Below are 17,559 nucleotides of genomic sequence, written 5' to 3'. Positions count from 1 at the left end.
TCAGTATGTATACGAACACACATGCTCCTCAAAACCAACATTTGAGGTGGTGCATGTTCATAATTGTCTTGCGACTGGTCTGTTTTATAAAGAAACATTAATTACACAATGACACTTTAGAGGGGTAATGAAATAACACGATTATATTGTTGAATTAAAGTGGTCCTCGGTTATTTTGTAGCTTAACCATGTCATGTGATATGACATCTGTTTTAATCAAAGTGCTTGTGACATCTCACATGTGGCTTTGACGTACAACTGGACATTTAGCCCACATCGCCATTCAGCATAAAAAGAACGAGATATGATTATTGGACCATATATCTTCCGGCCCTGTAGTCGTGAGCCCACGTTAAACAAACCGAGCAGAATTTCATTACACTGTTGCAGAAAAGACAAAGTGGAATTGACCAGCTCCTAACCTCATTAAATCCATCATTATGAATATCATCTAATGAACGCGACTCACTCGCGGTCTTTGTGAAACACAGTCCTATTTCTGCCGACCTAATCTAAAAGGATGTGCCGGCAAATGGGTTTTATTAATTACACCTGATTAATTGAGCCAGAGTTGACGAGCAGAGTTAATTGACAGTCCAAACGAGTTGAGCTAGGAGACACCGATCGGGCAGGCTCGCCTTAAACGTTATCGGTGCTAATGGGTTATGTTACGATTTAATATTTTGCGTTTTTGATTTTGAAATTAGGGATTTTATTCATGTGTCTACAGGACAGACTTTTGATTGTTTTGCAGTGGTTTTTGTGAGCTAACGATGTCGCCCCCACTCTGCGCTCAAGCGGCGCTCTCATCTCATGAGTAAAGGAGAGCAGCAAACCTTTTGGAGAAGACCCCATGCAGACTGTGTGTGAGCTGCTTAATTCTCTCGTTCTCTCTCGGAGGAGTGTTTAGCTCAAGTAACCCCCGTCTCTAGCACCCCTCTAATGATACTAATTGTCAGTGTAATTATGTATTGATCTGTTCTGTGTGTGTGGGTGGTGTGTTGCATACATCATTATCAGGAGCAATCAGAGAAAGTGGAGCAGGGGTTGTGCCTGTGCTGCGCATGCTAAAAGTCTTTGTGTTATGCTTTAAGTTTCTTTTTATGCTTTATCGAATAGAAATTTAAGAAGAAAATGTGAAAAAAATGCAAATGAACTTGCTGTTAGAGTCTCACAAAGTAATAATAACTAAATTGTGTTTTTCGAAGAAGAGTTTTTCTCACCTTTTTTAATCGGTGTCTGCTCTTCTTTAATATAAAGAGTAAATATCGTCCTGAATATTCATTTATCCTTATAATAAACTACATATAATACGTATTTAAAAATGAATACAAAGAGCAAATATATTCAACGAATATTTATTTATTTTTATCATGAAATATGTATTGAAACATAAATATATAAATGCTGAAATGCCCCCCCCCCACCCCCCCAATTTTATTGTGGGATTTCTATGCAAATGTGAAATGTTACACATGAAAAAAAAAAGGTTTTACCAACAGACTGAATATGGTGGATTGCAGTGTCTTGCGTTGCATTTCATTCGGGTCACATTGATGCTATGCCTTTTTAACTGCTGCTTCATATGTCTTGTATGCAGTTGAACACACAGTCTGTTGTGTGAAATCCTTAAATCTGCGTACCCACTCTTTCACCGCTGGTGGTCACCGAGCATCTCCATCAGAACAGTCGGAGGTTAACTACTTTGCTTAAAGGCGCGTGTGGTGATGATGGAGGGAGAGGTGTGTTACTCATTCACTTTCTCTGCCCACATGTCCCAGCTGGTGTGGGTATTTGAACTGATGATCTTTTGACCACGAGCCCTCCTCTTGGCAGCCTGTTAAGCCGACATATACATACTGACATTGGTTTATTTTCAACAGACTGTATGCTTCTTTCCATGTAGTGACGGGTGTATTTCTTCCTCTACATTTCCATACACGATATATTCTTCCTCCTCTCTGTCTCGAACGTTCTGTTGGATTGCGGTCTAAACATGTGGTGACAGCTTCTGGAAGCAGCGCTCTGAATAGGTGCCAACTCCTTGAGATTTCAGTGTCTGCCTGGAGTGCACTCAACATAGAAATTACTACCCTGCAAACCATGAACACAGAATTGGTGCAGTCATCTCTCTTTCTAAATTATTGATCAGTTAGAATCCAGTAACATATTCTGGAAAACAGCTACGGAGTCTTGTGAGGAAAGAATTCATTGATTGTAAATAGTTTGGACAAAAAAAAAAATCTTCTTCCTTCGGCTTATTTGTCCACCTTATACCTCTCCTGCCTTGAGTTTTGAATTGTCAGCCAGTATAAACACTCTCGGGTGGAATACAAAAACACTTCTGCTGAGATGTTATTGCACCGTGCATTTTGTGTCGAACACCTTTGAGACACAAGCAATCCAAACACACTCTGTCTCCATGGAGCGAGCGGCGTCACCGCTGACGTCGGCGAGGAGCCCTGTGAGACCGTTACGTCTTGTTATCCTAAACACAGAGGTGGCTTTAGAGGTGTGCGAGTGTGTCTGCGCTTGTTTTTGTTACATTCATGTGCTACATACATCTTTATGGAGGCTTACCCTCAGTGACAATCATGTTAATTGGCAAAGAGCTGTGATTTCTTTTTTTTTTTTTTTTTAAGTTCCATGAATTGAAACACAGCTTGTGTCACCATACATGATATTATTAAAAAGACACAGCAACATCAGTACAGCGATATTTCCCAGCCATGCTTGTAAGTAAGTGTGGTGTGTTTGTGATATATGTATGGCTGTGTGTGTGTGTGTTGTCCAACAGTTGAATCGCAGCTGTTGAGTCCTGTTGTCAGTGCTGTCCATCGAAGAAATGTCAGAGTAAGCGAGCGTCGTCAGGCCTGCAGAGCCCCATTTCCCACTGGATGAAAAACCCACTAACATCCACGACCATCTGGCTTTTGTCTTGAGTGGGAAAGGTTACAATCTGCATTCATTCCGACAAATGACTCTGCAGTAGTCACAGGTGTTCATCAGCTCCAGCTCCTATCTGCAGCGATGGAAACATGGCACTCATTTAACCCCTTTTCCTGGCGCGATAATCTGAAGAGTGAATATGTAATAAATGAAATCAACAGGGATTCGGACAGTTATTATATAGAGATATTATAATGTTATCGCTTTTGTTCTCTCTGTGTGGTTTGTTAGCCAAAAAGCATCTCTTCCGAACAGAAAATAAACATTACAACTGGCACAAAAGATAAGTAACCACTGTAACTGGCCTCCATGCTACTTTCTACTGTGTACAAACCCGTGTGTGTGTGTGTGGGTGTGTGTGTGGGTGTGGGTGTGTGTGTGTGTGTGTGTGTGCGCGATGCATTATTTCATTCTCTTTTGCGTCTGGCTAAATAAAAGTATATAAGAGAGTGATCTATATTCCTTGACAGTGGTGTTGACTAACTTTGACCACACACACGCACGTATGCATGCGCGCACACACACACAAAAACTTTGCATTATGAATGTGCAACTATGGATTCCATCAGATGCTTGTTTGCTCTCCTGCTTTATAAAGCAACACGAGGGTGTGCACACACACAAACTGCAGTGTGTCACCTGTTTATTCTTCATGCAGAAACTCCAGCAATGAGTTCAAGGCCCCCGCTGAGATTTCTGGGTAATTTATGAGCTGGCCTCACCCAGAATCGCTCTGTCTGCTTGGAGCCAACCGCATGCACACATTGCTGCACACACGCATATCAGAAAAAAGGCACCTGCATCTGCCAACATACTCCAAGTACTCTGTGTGTGTGTGTGTGTGTGTGTGTGTGTGTGTGTGTGTGTGTGTGTGTGTGTGTGTGTGTGTGTGTGTGTGTGTGTGTGTGTGTGTGTGTGTGTGTGTGTGTGTGTGTGTGTGTGTGTGTGTGTGTGTGTGTGTGTGTGTGTGTGTGCGCGCACAGTGTATCTTTATCATCTGATATGAAAATGGGGTGGAATACTGCAGAGGAACCTCTCTTGCAGGTAGTTGCCAGATAATCTTTGTTTCCGGCTGTCAATTTCTCTTTCACTTCTTTCCTGTTCGTATATATGCACACACACACACACACACACATTTTTTTTTTTTTTTTTAGACTGTCAGAAATGGGGGGATTCTAAAAATGTGTTTGTCTGTTGGCTTGATGATGAGACGGTCGTTGACTAGTAGGGAGAGAAGCAGCATTGCTCTTTTTCACAAACAGGTTTTTATGGAGAAACATAGCGCTTGTTAATGCGACGTGCTGCCTAATTAATTCTCGCTGCCAAATGCACGAGTGTTTTTTTTTGTGTTTGCCACACATGTTTTCCTTCCACCCCAATAGCCATAATTCACAGCAGCGTATTCAAACAACACCACCTCGCTCCTGTACATAAGCCCATATCGTATTCTCCCGCCTCCATGTGAATGGAGGTCAGTATATTGACAACTTCCACTTGTGGTCGGCGCTATGTGTGCCCAGACATATTTTCTTGAAGTAATACGTTAAAGGAATAGCAATCATAGGGGGATGATTATTCAACCATTTCCTTCAGCGCGACCAGCACACATCTGCAATCAGTCAGTGTTCTTGTGGGCAGAGATGTGTGCACACCCGTGTTTGGTGCCATATGAAAGACTATATTTCATCGTTTTGCAATGTGAATTGGCTGAAGCAGCTCCACTCGGGGGGAACCACCACCGTTGCTGCTGTTAACCAGCAACATGCGTGACCTCTAGCTGTTATCTGGAGACCACTCTGGGTTTATATATATAAATATAGAATACACATTTGGTGTGTCTTTGTGTGCAATCCTCATATTATCAGCAGTATCTAGGCTATAGCTCTGACCTTGAATATCAGCTGACGTAAAGGATGAACGCACCATACGTAAAGTAGAATGCTTCACTCAAGACTGTATGTTAAGCCTTTCGAAACTCCCACTTAAGATCACGGTTAGTTCTCGTTACATTTACGTGCTCTTCTTGTGAATATGCAGCAGAGCCTAAACAAGCTGTCGATTAATTGATCGGTTGAACGAAAGAATATTAATCTGCAGCAGTTTTTTTTAAAGCAGCAAGATATGTTCTGTTGTTGGTCTTGTATGATGATAAACTGAAACGGGTTTTGGAGTGTTAGTCAAACAAAACTATGGGCTTCTGGAACTTTTGTAATTTCCTTAAGTTTGAGCCGAAGCAATCCATCGGTAGACCCACAAAAGTACAAATAATATATATATTTTTGACAAATGCCCACATCTTTGTGAAATACTGGATAAGAAGTGATTAAAACTACTAGTGTCACACACACTCGTACCTTTTTCTTCTTTTTTTTCGGAAAAAATTTCATCCCCGGCAGAGTTCTGCGTCTTTGAAAACACAGCAGAACGTTAAATACGGTCTCCAGCCAATAACCCTGCAGAGACCACAGAGGAAAATACTCTTTCCATTCTGAATAGCAGCTGCAATTCACGTGGGGATCTTTTAGGCCTTAAATTGCGGAACCAACATAAGAATGTTGCCTCCATTAAAATGGTTTCCAACCTCAAGGGAAACACCCTTTATTTCACGCTGATCTCTGCTGTTTAAACCGTCTAGACCTGCAGGAAAGCTATAGCACCTTTACCCTCCAGTACCCCAGAGAGACCTATAGATGTGTGTGTGTGTGTGTGTGTGTGTTAACCCTTATGGACTCTCGGGGCTACTGTATACAGTATTTTTCGACTGCGAGTCTCCTCCATAGAAGATGGATTAACCCTTTTAACTTGTTTTCCTTAGGCTGACGGCATTGGATTGCTTGTGTGTGTGGCTGGCTGAAGTCCAAATTGATGGATTTCTCTCCCATGACTATACGAGTTAAAAATCATGGCCCCTAGTTGTATGTCATATGAAGACGATGGGAATTGTTTTGTTACTTGTAGCCAAAAAACTGGAAGCGTTGTGTGTGTGTGCGCGCAGGTTTACAAGTCCTCACGTGTGTTTCTGTCAGTCTCCTTTGTTCCGAGGAAAGAAATTGCCCCTTAGCCATTAGTTGTTACAAAATAAGGTTGTTTCAGGTAATGGCTGTGTGTGTTCCTGTCTCTGACTTTATCAAACACACACACAACCACACACTTTACTTTGACCATGTGACTGATCACTGTGCAAAGGAAGAAAAGCAGAGCATTCCAGTTGATAAGCCCACCACCCTGCACTGCCCCGATCCTTTGGAGAACATGATGCAGGTCCAAAGAGGTGCGTGAGGGACGGACGGACGGAGAAATGGTGACTGAGCAAGCGATGGACACTTGCCAAGGAGGGATGGATGAAGAGGGAGATGCAAATCGATTATGCGAGAAGAGATGGATGGAAGGAAGGAGGTAGAAAAGGACAGGGAGGAGGGGATATTGATGTTTGTTCAGTAACTGTATCAGCTGGGAGCAGACGGAGAAAAAGAGTGAGAAAGTAGAAAAAGGCCGAATAACTGACATTGACATGTGCTGAGCTGCAGGCAATTTAGGCAGATCGGGAAGTAGAGTGTGTGTGAGGGAGGGTGTTATCTTTTCTCCTGTGTGGATCAATCAGATGATGTCGTGATAAGACTCTGGATTACACCGCCATTTACACACTCCGTGTGTGTGTGTGTGTGTGTGAGAGACTCGCATGAGTCTGTTGGCTCTGGTTGATGCACACTGACGCCCATTCAGTTCCACACTTTAGCAGTCAATCAGCAACACACACACACACACACACACACGCGCCTGCAGTCTTGCCTGCACACATTTGGTTTCAGTCAAACCCAGTATTGCCAAAGTAGCAACAAAAAGTGCTTTTTTTTTGTATTAACACACAAACGTTTTAATCATCAAACCTTGGACTAGTAGTTATTACTTTCATTATCTATAATTGTGACGATTTCAATTAGTTGCTCATTTTGTTAAAAAAACAAAGATGATGACTTTATGATGCAAACCAGAAAAACAACACATTCTCACATTTGAGAAGCTGGAAAAAGATAAATATTTGGCGTGTGTCGCTGATCAAAATCAGCCAATTTCTACAAAAGTACAATATGTGTTAGTTTAACAAACCATCATTGTCTGTGCCACTTAAACCCTACTTCATAGGCAACCGAGTATGCTGTGTGTGTGTGTGTGTGTGGTGACTGGTTAAGGCACTTTAAGGGTCAGTGGATCGCCCGGGGCGATGGGCCCCTCGTCACACGGGAATGCTCCAGATATTGTCACATGGTCACCAGCATTACCGCCATGTAACCGCCGTGACTGAAGGCCTTACAATATGCGGAAGGTTTTGCACGGTGGCATTGTGCCGGAAAGAAATAAGTGTGTGTTTATGAATGACTCATGTTAACATTTAGGATAATCAAGTAAAAGCGATGAAAATGAGGCACATATCGCCCGTCTTTATTCCCACTGTGAGTGGACTTACAGACAGCTCTGCTGCTTTCAAGATTTAAAATTTTTTTTTTTTTTGAGGGGCATCCTTTGAAATCACTGCGCTAAGGCGCTTGATTTCTTGGGCTTGATCTGGACCGTTGTCATGTTTCATTCCCTGTTCTCTCATAGTCCTCTCTTGGATTTGAGCTGTTTCACCAAAATAAGGCTTCAAAATACAAAAAAATGACATTATTTGAAGTGCACTCTGTGATGGAAGGGTGTACTGAATAAAAAAAAAAGTGCACAAGTCAAAATAAACTGTGTGGCATCTTTTAGAACATCTCAATAAACAATTGACACACACGACGCATAGAAAGCCTCGTTCACTTTCGTGTTTTTTTTTTTTTTTTTTTACTTATTAGGGTATACAATGAACTATGGTACCATAAAATGACATCCTCTGCCTCAGAATTTAATTTAGAACAATTGCGTTCTTCTGTGAGGGCTCTGGTCTGATTGTCTTTTCTCTTTTTCTCCTCCAGCCGCTGCAGATAGACGATAACTTCTGTGGCCAGGACTTCAACCAGCCTCTGGGGGGAACCAGCACCATCGAGGGCACCCCCCTCTTCATCGACAAAGATGACGGCATGACCTCGGTGGCGGCGTACGACTACCGTGGCAACACCGTGGCTTTTGTTGGCACGCGTAATGGCAAACTGAAGAAGGTAGGAACGCTTCATTTCCCCCATTTGGGCTTTTTTTTATATCCAGTCGTTCTTTTTTTTCCCATTTAAATGGAATGACGTGTTTGTTTGTTTTGGTTGATTTTGAGCTCTGTAGTTGAAGAGAAATTACCTCTAAAGTGTAACGCAAACTTGCTTTTTTGGTGCTTATCATTTCTCGGAAATTTAGCAAAAATGGATGCAAGTAATTTAGAGATTTTCTGTTTTGTTTGGAATAGCGAGTAGATTTTCCGCTCGTGCTGGTTATTGTTCACTGAATGAACTGTGTGCTTGCAGCTTCATCGTTGTGCGTTTACACTGAGCACTTTGCATGGGCTTTTTTACACCAAGATTAAACGCAGTCAGCTCCATTTTTCTCGCTAGTGGCCATTTCCAACAGGGCATTCAAGTGCCTCTTTAAAACATGTTCGTTTAACAAGCAATTTAAAGCCCGTCTGTGGCTACACCCCTCATCGATTGTCATGTTAGTCACGTCACACATAAAATGTTACTGCTGTATCCTTACGCCTCGTACTGCCTCTAATTTTAAGAGCTCGCCTTCAATCAATCCAACAGCTCTGACTGCTGAATGGCTTTTCTGTTCTGGTCAGCTGTGTGGCGTGGATTAATTCAGGTGGGTATAGATGGAGGCTAGGACAGAGGGATAGAGCGCTGATGGATGGACCAATTAACTTTCCGTGTTCTGTTAGAGTTTGACTTTCAGCTAAACTTTTCCTTGGGAGAGCATCTTTAGCAGGTCATTTAAATTTTTTGTAATTCACTTTTGAGACGAGCGGTTTGTGTCAACATCGGGTGCATATTTTGAGCACACTTCTGCGGCGGCTGTGTCCTCTTGTGGAGGAATGAGAAAGCTCCTAAATGACACCATGTTAACTGTAAATGGAACATTAATGTTGGGTTGAGTCTTGGTTGACATGGCGATTGTATGTGAGATGTACACTCTTACAATGTACCATCATTACGATTCTATCTGTGCAACATGCTAATGTGCCGCCTGAATATTTGTTATGTGTCATGTCTTTGTGTGTGTGTGTGTGTGTGTGTGTGTGTATCCAGTCTATGGACGACGGTTAGATGGTACCTCATTGGAATTCACCCCGTTTCCCGCCGCACTGCACAAGACCTGTCATCCATTCAATATTATGAATGTATAATCAGCCGGTGTGTTTGTGTGCCTTTAATGCCTGTTTGTGTATGCACGCAGTGTTTGTGTGTTTGTCACTCACAGTACGCATAATAATGTGTACGCCTGTGATGGCATGGATTTGTGTGCGAATATGTGTGTTTGTGTTTATGAGGGAGCGAGAGACAACAAACAATACAGTGTTGACGAAGATTCAGCGCTGTGCATTTGTCAAAGTGACACCCATTCACTTAGCTTGGCAGTCGTCCCCTTATTTATTTAGCTGTCGTCACATGACTTTTCTTCTGTGCTGCTGTGCACTATGTGGAACACCTGAGAAAGCAATGCTGCGGCAGGTTGCTGAGGTGTGTTGTTTTTTACGTGTGTTTGTTTTGCATTTGTGTGTGTGTGTGTGTGTGTGTGTGTGTGTCTGTAACACCGGAGCCAAAGAGCCTCCATTTCTTTTGGCCACCTTCTGTTTCAGACAGAAAATCCCAAAACAAGAAATCTGGTCTTGGAAAATATTCAATTTGCATAGAAGGGAACAATATCTAAAACCTGACACACACACACACACACACACACACACACACACACACACATACTGGTGGATATGTAATAGGCGGACTTTTTCGCCATACAGGCCCGGTTGTGGTTTGGATGGACTACCCTTTCCTGAGGTCCCACAGCTTTGGCAGTTCGGTTAAAACACTTCAAAAAATCTGAAAAAAATTCAGCTCACTTTAGATTTCAGATACAACCAAAACAACTTCAATACACAGCAACCTAATTCTATTGTGGTATAGGCAGACATTTCTATTTTTGACAAAAGTGTGACTTATGAGGACCAAAAAAACACTGTTGGGTCTTTAAAGGGACAATAAGCCCGCCCTCCTCATTAACATAAATACACACACCTGACAGGACACAGCATTACTGGAACAGTTAATTTAATATCAAAACTAATCTTAATAGATGACCAAATTGGAGGCATGCAAGTTGGCCACCTCCAGAGTGAGACAGTATGTGTATAGATAGATCTATCTATCTATCTAGAGAGAATCAGCGAGTGCCTGAACCTGGCTTCAATATCTGGCTTTCATTTAACATGAAAAAAAACAAGAGGTGGGGCGCTTTATCATTCAGTCAAGTTTATTAAGTTCAAACTCAGGCCACAGACTTAATTTTTTTGTAAACAACTCTTGACAAACCGAAGAGAACAAGAGAGAGCGACAGAGACAGAGAGAGAGAGACAGCGACAGAGAGAGAAAGAGAGACAGCGACAGAGAGAGAAAAAGAGACAGCGACAGAGAGAGAAAAAGAGAGAGAGACACAGACAGAGAGAGAGACACAGACAGAGAGAGACACAGACAGAGAGAGAGAGAGCGAGCGAGACAGAGCGAGAGAGAGCGAGAGCGAGACAGAGAGACAGAGAGAGAGCGAGCGAGAGAGACAGAGAGAGCGAGAGAGACAGAGAGAGCGACAGAGACACAGAGAGCGAGGGAGAGAGACAGAGCGAGAGAGAAAGAAAGAGAGAGAGACAGAGAAAGCGACAGAGACAGAGAGCGAGAAAGAAAGAGAGCGAGAAAGAAAGAGAGAACGAGAGAGAACACATGAACATTAACTTTCCTGCCAAAAAAAACAAAATAACAAAAAAGGATATTTGTTTACAGCTTCTGTGACTGTCTTTTTTCAGCTGTTCCCCGATTCCGAACGAAGTCTCTGACATTTTGCACAGTTCTTTGTTCCAAGACTGGTCCTTCCACCAACTTGCAGTGACTGCATTCGTTCTTGGAGGCCAGGTGACCTTTACGAATGTGATTTTTGAAGTGCCGCATTACTGCTGCAACCTCAGCCTTGGACCACGCTTTCTTTGTCCCTCTTCTGGACCCAGCATCTTTTCCTGGAAGATATACAAAGTAGACAAGACGATCACACAAACAGAAAACAAAATGTATTGGCAAAATGAAGCAATCAAGTACGGACACTTAGGAATATGTTAAGCAGTAAAACTTACAACAAATTACTGTGATAACATCTTTAACATTTTAAAGTGGCTGAACCTTTTTATATTTCAATAGATAACTCATTACAGTGCATGAGGGAAACCATTTCTGTTGTTTTGGTTCTGTACTCTAACACACTAGATTGGAAATTAAAGAAAAAAAACAATGTTGAGTTAAAAGTCTCAGTGAAGCGTATTTACCTTCTATACTGTGACGCAATCTCCAATGAAACAGAATATTTGAGCTGTGTACAGTAACAAGTGGGATCAAATTCTTCACATTTGATTGGACAGCTAAAGAGTGGGCAGGCTTAGAGTTTAGCATGATATGGAGCTACAGAGGACTGTTGGCTTTACACACCTCACCAGTTGGTAGAGAGATGGAAGGGAAACCTTGCAGATTTTGAAACAGCACAGTATCACTACACCGTAGCCAGTACATGCAGATGACCGGTACCTAGAGCTCTCTGCTGAGCCACTGACAACGCAGACCGGCGGAAGTACATTTTCTTCCCACCGATATTCAAATGCACATCTCTTGTTGTCTGTCTCCACATTGTTACCAAGATCAACAAAAAGGTGATATCACTGGTGTGGCTACTTCGTGGCTCAAAGTTTTGTTTGATCGGATACATTTTGAAGACTTCAAACATTTGAAACTGTTTTGCTGAGAAAAGAAAGGGACTTTATGGGGATTTTGATGAAAGTTACCTGGATATTGATATTGTTTTACATATATTTGGCATAGAACAAGAAATAAATGAACAATCAACACTGGAACTTTAATTAAGATCCAATTCACAGTTAAAAAAATTATTGAATTAACATCCACATTGGATTAACAGTGGGAATTGGGCCTGAAAGTTCAATATTGACCTTGAAAATATTAGTCATAATCTTCAGACTATGGTCTGCTCTGGAAAAAGGCAAGCTGTGTTGATTTAGTGTCGGTGCTAGCACAGAGGGGAAAAGCAATGCCACTTCATCCAGCAAAATAAGTGCCAGCATTTCTGGTACTAATAGCTATTTACTACAACGTTTTGTACCTAACGGTTTGTGTCTGTCCTGAGACTGCAGATCGAAAGCAGCGGAATTTGGTAAAATGCATCGGTCTCCTTGGATGAGATTAATGTGTTTTGTACATGAATGATAATGGTTTGTTGCCGTGATAACTTCCTTCTCAAAATCCTTCCATAAAGTATTATTAGCCATTGTGAATGTTATGGCTTCTGATAAACCTTAAAACTATTATTAAAACCCGCTGAAAGCTATTTCCAAGAGTCGAGACAAAACAATAAAAAGTGAGTCAGTCGGTTACTGTATAAATATGTATGGACTACAACATATTTTAAATAGGATTAGTCAAGCCTGCAATTTTCTTACCAGACCAGGAGTCTCTGGTCACAGTGAAAATCAGGGTGAAACATTTAAATGGGTCCAATGAGTGTAGTAGACTCATTCGTATGTGTGCCTGAAACGGGTAGAATGAAATTCACTACGGTCATGTTATGTTTTAGTTTATAAATAATGATACATTTTTTAACAGATCTGGTATTAGTTATATTTACCACAATCTTCAATCCCATCTTCAATGAATTAAGGGATATAGATAGATAGAGATATATATATTCATACCACTTTTTAAAATATTTATTTTGCATTTTTCTTGAAAGTGAACTTTAGCGTGAACTACTTGGGCGCTCCTCACTCTTTTTAAATCGTATGTCTTCTCATTTTGCCTTTTCTTTCTTCTATACCTTGCATCAATGCCTTTTTGTGTCTAATGTAACTACTTTAAAAGGTGCTCTACCATCAAACTTGGCTTACCTTCAGAGAGAGGGGCGGTCTCAGTTACTGTGGACGACACTGTTCCTGCTAAACACACAATTTCACAATACTTTAGTTTCAAATTGAATTTAAAGAACATTTGGTGAACAGCGACAAGTATAAAGTGAGGGAACCTACCTGAATCTTCAAAGTCATGGACCTGCTCTGTGATTGTAGAGTCAGATGTAGCATCTACAGGCTCGCTAGTTCCAAACTCTGATGCTCTGCCTGCTGTGCCACAGTTATCGGATTCGCTCCCACTGTCCTCGTCTTCAGTGCCGCTGAATGCAATTTCATCTGGAAAATAGTATTAGTAGTTCTCGCATGAAAAGCTGCACATAAAAACAAATCAAAGTTGGAAATATTTTTGCTTATTATATGGCAGCATATATAAAATTTAAAACAGTATCAGGTGTGTTGTAAGTGTTAATTTCTTTACAAACCGTCCACTTCAAGCTCATCCAGTGATTTTCCCTGCATGCTGGAAAGATTCCCTTTCTCCATCGATAAAAGCAGTTTGGAAATCTTGGCCAGTTGTGTTGTGGGAACTGATAATCTGTAGAAATCCCGGTGAACACGGATGTCGTGACCCATGAAATCTGCAACCTGATCAAGTTCATTGTTTTTCAAATTAAGGACTTGTGAGAGTGTGGCGACGTGTTTCCTGAGCTGTGTCGACCTGAGGTACTCGGGGTGCTTTGCTCCACACTCGCTTGCATAAACACGCAAACAGTCCTGTCCCCTGTAGTGGCTCATCGAGTTGGGTATCGCAAACAGGAAGACATTTGTGGCACAAACACCACAATCTGTTCTTTTACTGGTAAGGAGTGACAGAGCATCCATCATGCTTGGTGTGAGCAGAACTGCAACCTTTCTGCCCCTTTTTCCCATGATTTCGATTCGGCTGAAATAGTTGCACAGTCTCTGTTCAGTCTTCGACAACCCCATGGCAACATCTTCATGAAGCTTTGTATCGTCTCTTTCATGGAAACTTTTGAGGCGCATTTTTGAAACCTCCCCAGCACGTCTTCGATTGAACACAATGATTTGTGTAAGTGTACTCTTTGCAAGTTGAGCATAGTTCTGAGTACTGGTCTTCTCCTTCAAGTTGCAAAAGGCAGTTTCTGCAGACTTCTCGAGGTGCCGATGAAGGCTCTGAACATCTTCAGTGAAGGGTAATGTTGATGGCTTGTTATATTTTGCGTCACTCAGTGTGTTCAGGGCACTGTGAGACACCATCTCAGACCACTTGGTGGTGTACAGCTTCTTGAACATGTCAGTGGACTTGATCAGTTCTTCATCTTCTGCCATGAGGCCCCTACAATGAACAATGTCACCGATTTTCTGAAGTGCATGTCCCAATTTCAGCGCGAGGCTTGGTCTTGCGTATGAGTGTTTTTCTTCATCAAAACCTGAAACTTTCTTTACAGCTTGCACAACCCTCTGGAAGTTAGCAGGTTTAACAGCCTCCTCTAGGTTATGTACAGAGAAGTCTTCGCGCAGACATAGCAACAAACGCCCCACTTCACGGAGCTTTTGTCGTATGTACTCATACTTGGTAGGATCTTGTCCATGTTTGTTATAGAGTGACTGAGCTAAATTAATAATGGTGAGGTCATTTCGCACAACTGAGGCAACCGCATCCTGTTTCATGACACTAAGGATCCTCCACACTCCACTTGAGATCTGCTGACAGAGTGCAGATTCTTGAGCTTCAGCCAAAGCCAGTACTTTGGTTCTCCCAGGTTCTTCATCTTTGTTTTCTGGCTTAAAGGGACATCTGCGGGCATGTCTCCAAAGTTCCTTACGAATGTACATGCCTTGACAGTACATACAGTGAATAAACTTTCCAGCCAGTGCTTTAGCCTTTGGTTTTCTTTTCACTTTCAGTGGTCCTGTTCCATCTTGTAAAACTTTAGTGTTGTGTCTAAAATTTCCCTTATTCCTCATCTTTTCTACTAATATCTTGCGATCTTTTGAGTGCTCAGGGAGGGAAAATGCTTTTACAATTTCAGCATGTGTCTTGTGTGTTTTCAAATGGCGGGAAATTTTGCTTTGTGGCTTACCACAAACATAACAGTAATTCTTTTTGGTCATAGTCAGATGTGGTACTTGTTGTTCGTGAAGCGCAACTTCACACTTTTCCTTTGTTGAGTCTTTGGTAGGATTCAATGAATCAGATGTTTCAGCAGCATTGGCAACCATGTGATCTTCAAGAGGTGGGAAACCTTTTACTGAAGTGGACACAACTGGGACGCTCGTGTCTGACCCATAAGATGTTCCAACATCAGGTAGTACTGGTTTTACTTGAATCTGTTCGGCTTTCAACTGACTAGGCATAATGGGGATGCTTGCATCTGAATCATCATCTTCTGTTTCTGAGTCTGGTATGTATTCCTCATCGGACATGCACTTATCATCATCTGATATTTGATCCAGAAACTGGTAAGAAAACAAAGGATTTCACATGATGATGGACAGCTACAGACAGTTAAGAGTTCAGCAAACCATATGTGCTCTGTTTTCTGTGTCCAACTCACCTGTGATGAGTATTGGAAGTTATCATTTTTAATTCTTCTGAGGCAGGATTTATGCCAGACTCCTGAACAACCTGTAAGACATTTTGAATATACAGTACAAAGTTTCAATACCACATGTTTATTCAAAAAGTCTCCCTTTTAAAGAGATAATTGATGCCCATGTTTGCACTTGTAAGTGTAATAACAGGTGCATTGGAGAAAAACCTCTAGCATTAAAACATAACAAATCTTGTCAGTGCCAATGAAGCAAAATAAAACACCTTTAAGTAATCTGAATGATATCCCACACTCTTAACTACTTCAACTTCATCATAACACATGTTTACACATCCTACAATTTTGAGAACTAGTTGATATATTAGCCTATGTTGTGAACCAAGGATTATTTGTCATCAGTGTTTCATTGTTGAATGGTTTGTACATTAGAACAGCAAATATACCGACCCAATACCCTAAGACAAACTCTGTACCAATTCAATAAATATCTCACCTCTGCATTCATAGCCAATCCACTTGTAGGAGGATACAGGTCCCACACAATGAACACACTTGTCCAAGGAGGATATTGTTGCGCACACCAGGCGATGATTTTGACACTGTTAAAATTAAGTATAATTTATTTCTGACAGTTTTACATTGACATCTACTAAGTTGACTACATTTTCCAATTGACCTTCTGAATCAGAATTTTCTTTTAGGAACTGTAATTGTTCCATATACACCATATGAGGCAACTGCACTTACACACACTAATGAAACATGATTTCATGTTTTTCATAAATAATGTAATTAAACTTAAGTTTACCTTTTCAACCCTGTGGAGGGGATCAAGTTGTGGACATGTTTGAGTCAGGCCATCCTCAGAGGTCTCAATCTTGTCAGTCGCTTCACTCTCAGCAGTCTCAATCAGCTCACTCTCAGTTATCATCTGTAGCAGGCAAAAAAGGAGGACAATGAACAGAGAGAAACTGTAATGTACCATTACAGACACTATTTGGAGTTTTAATGAGAGAAACAATCCTACTGTTGCTAAAACTATGTTATGGACACCAAACATTTCCAGAGGCATTTCCTTATCAAGACCCTGAAAAAAAGGTCTTATCATATCTATATTTGTTGAAGACTGGGTGCTTCTTGTGTAACATTATGTGGAAGTTATGACTGTTTTTGCCTTCATAGTTCTTATATTAGCTGTGATTGATTAGTTAAACAGATATACATATCACATGCAGGTTGTGCAAATATTCTTAAAAAACAAAGTGCTTGACACACACACAAACAATACTGACTTACACTTGGACAAGCATTTAATGAGATGGCTGTCCCAATAAAACATACGACAGTCAGGCAGCTGCATACACACACAACCATCATATTGGTATATTTAGACAATATCTCATGTCCTCATATACCACCCGTCTCTATAAACCATGAGAGGAGACTACACACACACACACACACACCCACCCAACATATTGGTATATTTAGACAATATCTCATGTCCTCATATACCACCCGTCTCTATAAACCATGAGAGGAGACTACACACACACACACACACTAATGAAACATGATTTCATGTTTTTTCATAAATAATGTAATCAAACTTAAGTTTACCTTTTCAACCCTGTGGAGGGGATCAAGTTGTGGACATGTTTGAGTCAGGCCATCCTCAGAGGTCTCAATCTTGTCAGTCGCTTCACTCTCAGCAGTCTCAATCAGCTCACTCTCAGTTATCATCTGTAGCAGGCAAAAAAGGAGGACAATGAACAGAGAGAAACTGTAATGTACCATTACAGACACTATTTGGTGTTCAAAACATAGTTTTAGCAACAGTAGGATTGTTTCTCTCATTAAAACCCCAAACATTGTCAGAGGCATTCCCTTATCAAGACCCTGCAAAAAAGGTATATCTATATTTGTTGAAGACTGGGTGCTTCTTGTGTAACATTATGTGGA

The 17,559-nt window shown here is 41.2% G+C and overlaps 2 protein-coding genes across 3 annotated transcripts in view; one reads left to right on the top strand and one right to left on the bottom strand.

The window, feature by feature from the left end:
- Positions 1-17,559, top strand: part of plxna1b (plexin A1b) — a 158,175-nt gene that overhangs the window by 8,516 nt on the left and 132,100 nt on the right. For both annotated transcript variants that reach the window (XM_079265704.1, XM_079265705.1), the window contains exon 2: positions 7,905-8,087. In XM_079265704.1, coding sequence (XP_079121830.1) covers positions 7,905-8,087 — 183 coding nt within the window. The remainder of the gene's footprint in view (positions 1-7,904; positions 8,088-17,559) is intronic.
- Positions 10,403-17,336, bottom strand: LOC306775350 (uncharacterized protein). Its single transcript, XM_079265706.1, has 8 exons — positions 17,218-17,336; positions 16,406-16,528; positions 16,091-16,196; positions 15,601-15,671; positions 13,504-15,502; positions 13,199-13,357; positions 13,061-13,108; positions 10,403-11,131 (listed from the first exon to the last, which is right to left on the bottom strand). The coding sequence occupies exons 2-8, from the start codon at positions 16,526-16,528 to the stop codon at positions 10,896-10,898; spliced, it is 2,742 nt and encodes a 913-aa protein (XP_079121832.1). The 5' UTR covers positions 17,218-17,336; the 3' UTR covers positions 10,403-10,895.

The sequence above is a fragment of the Melanostigma gelatinosum genome (assembly GCF_949748355.1).
Source record: "Melanostigma gelatinosum genome assembly, chromosome: 3".
Lineage (NCBI taxonomy): Eukaryota > Metazoa > Chordata > Actinopteri > Perciformes > Zoarcidae > Melanostigma > Melanostigma gelatinosum.
Note: the sequence above shows the minus strand (reverse complement) of the source record. Positions and strands in the feature narration are given on the sequence as shown.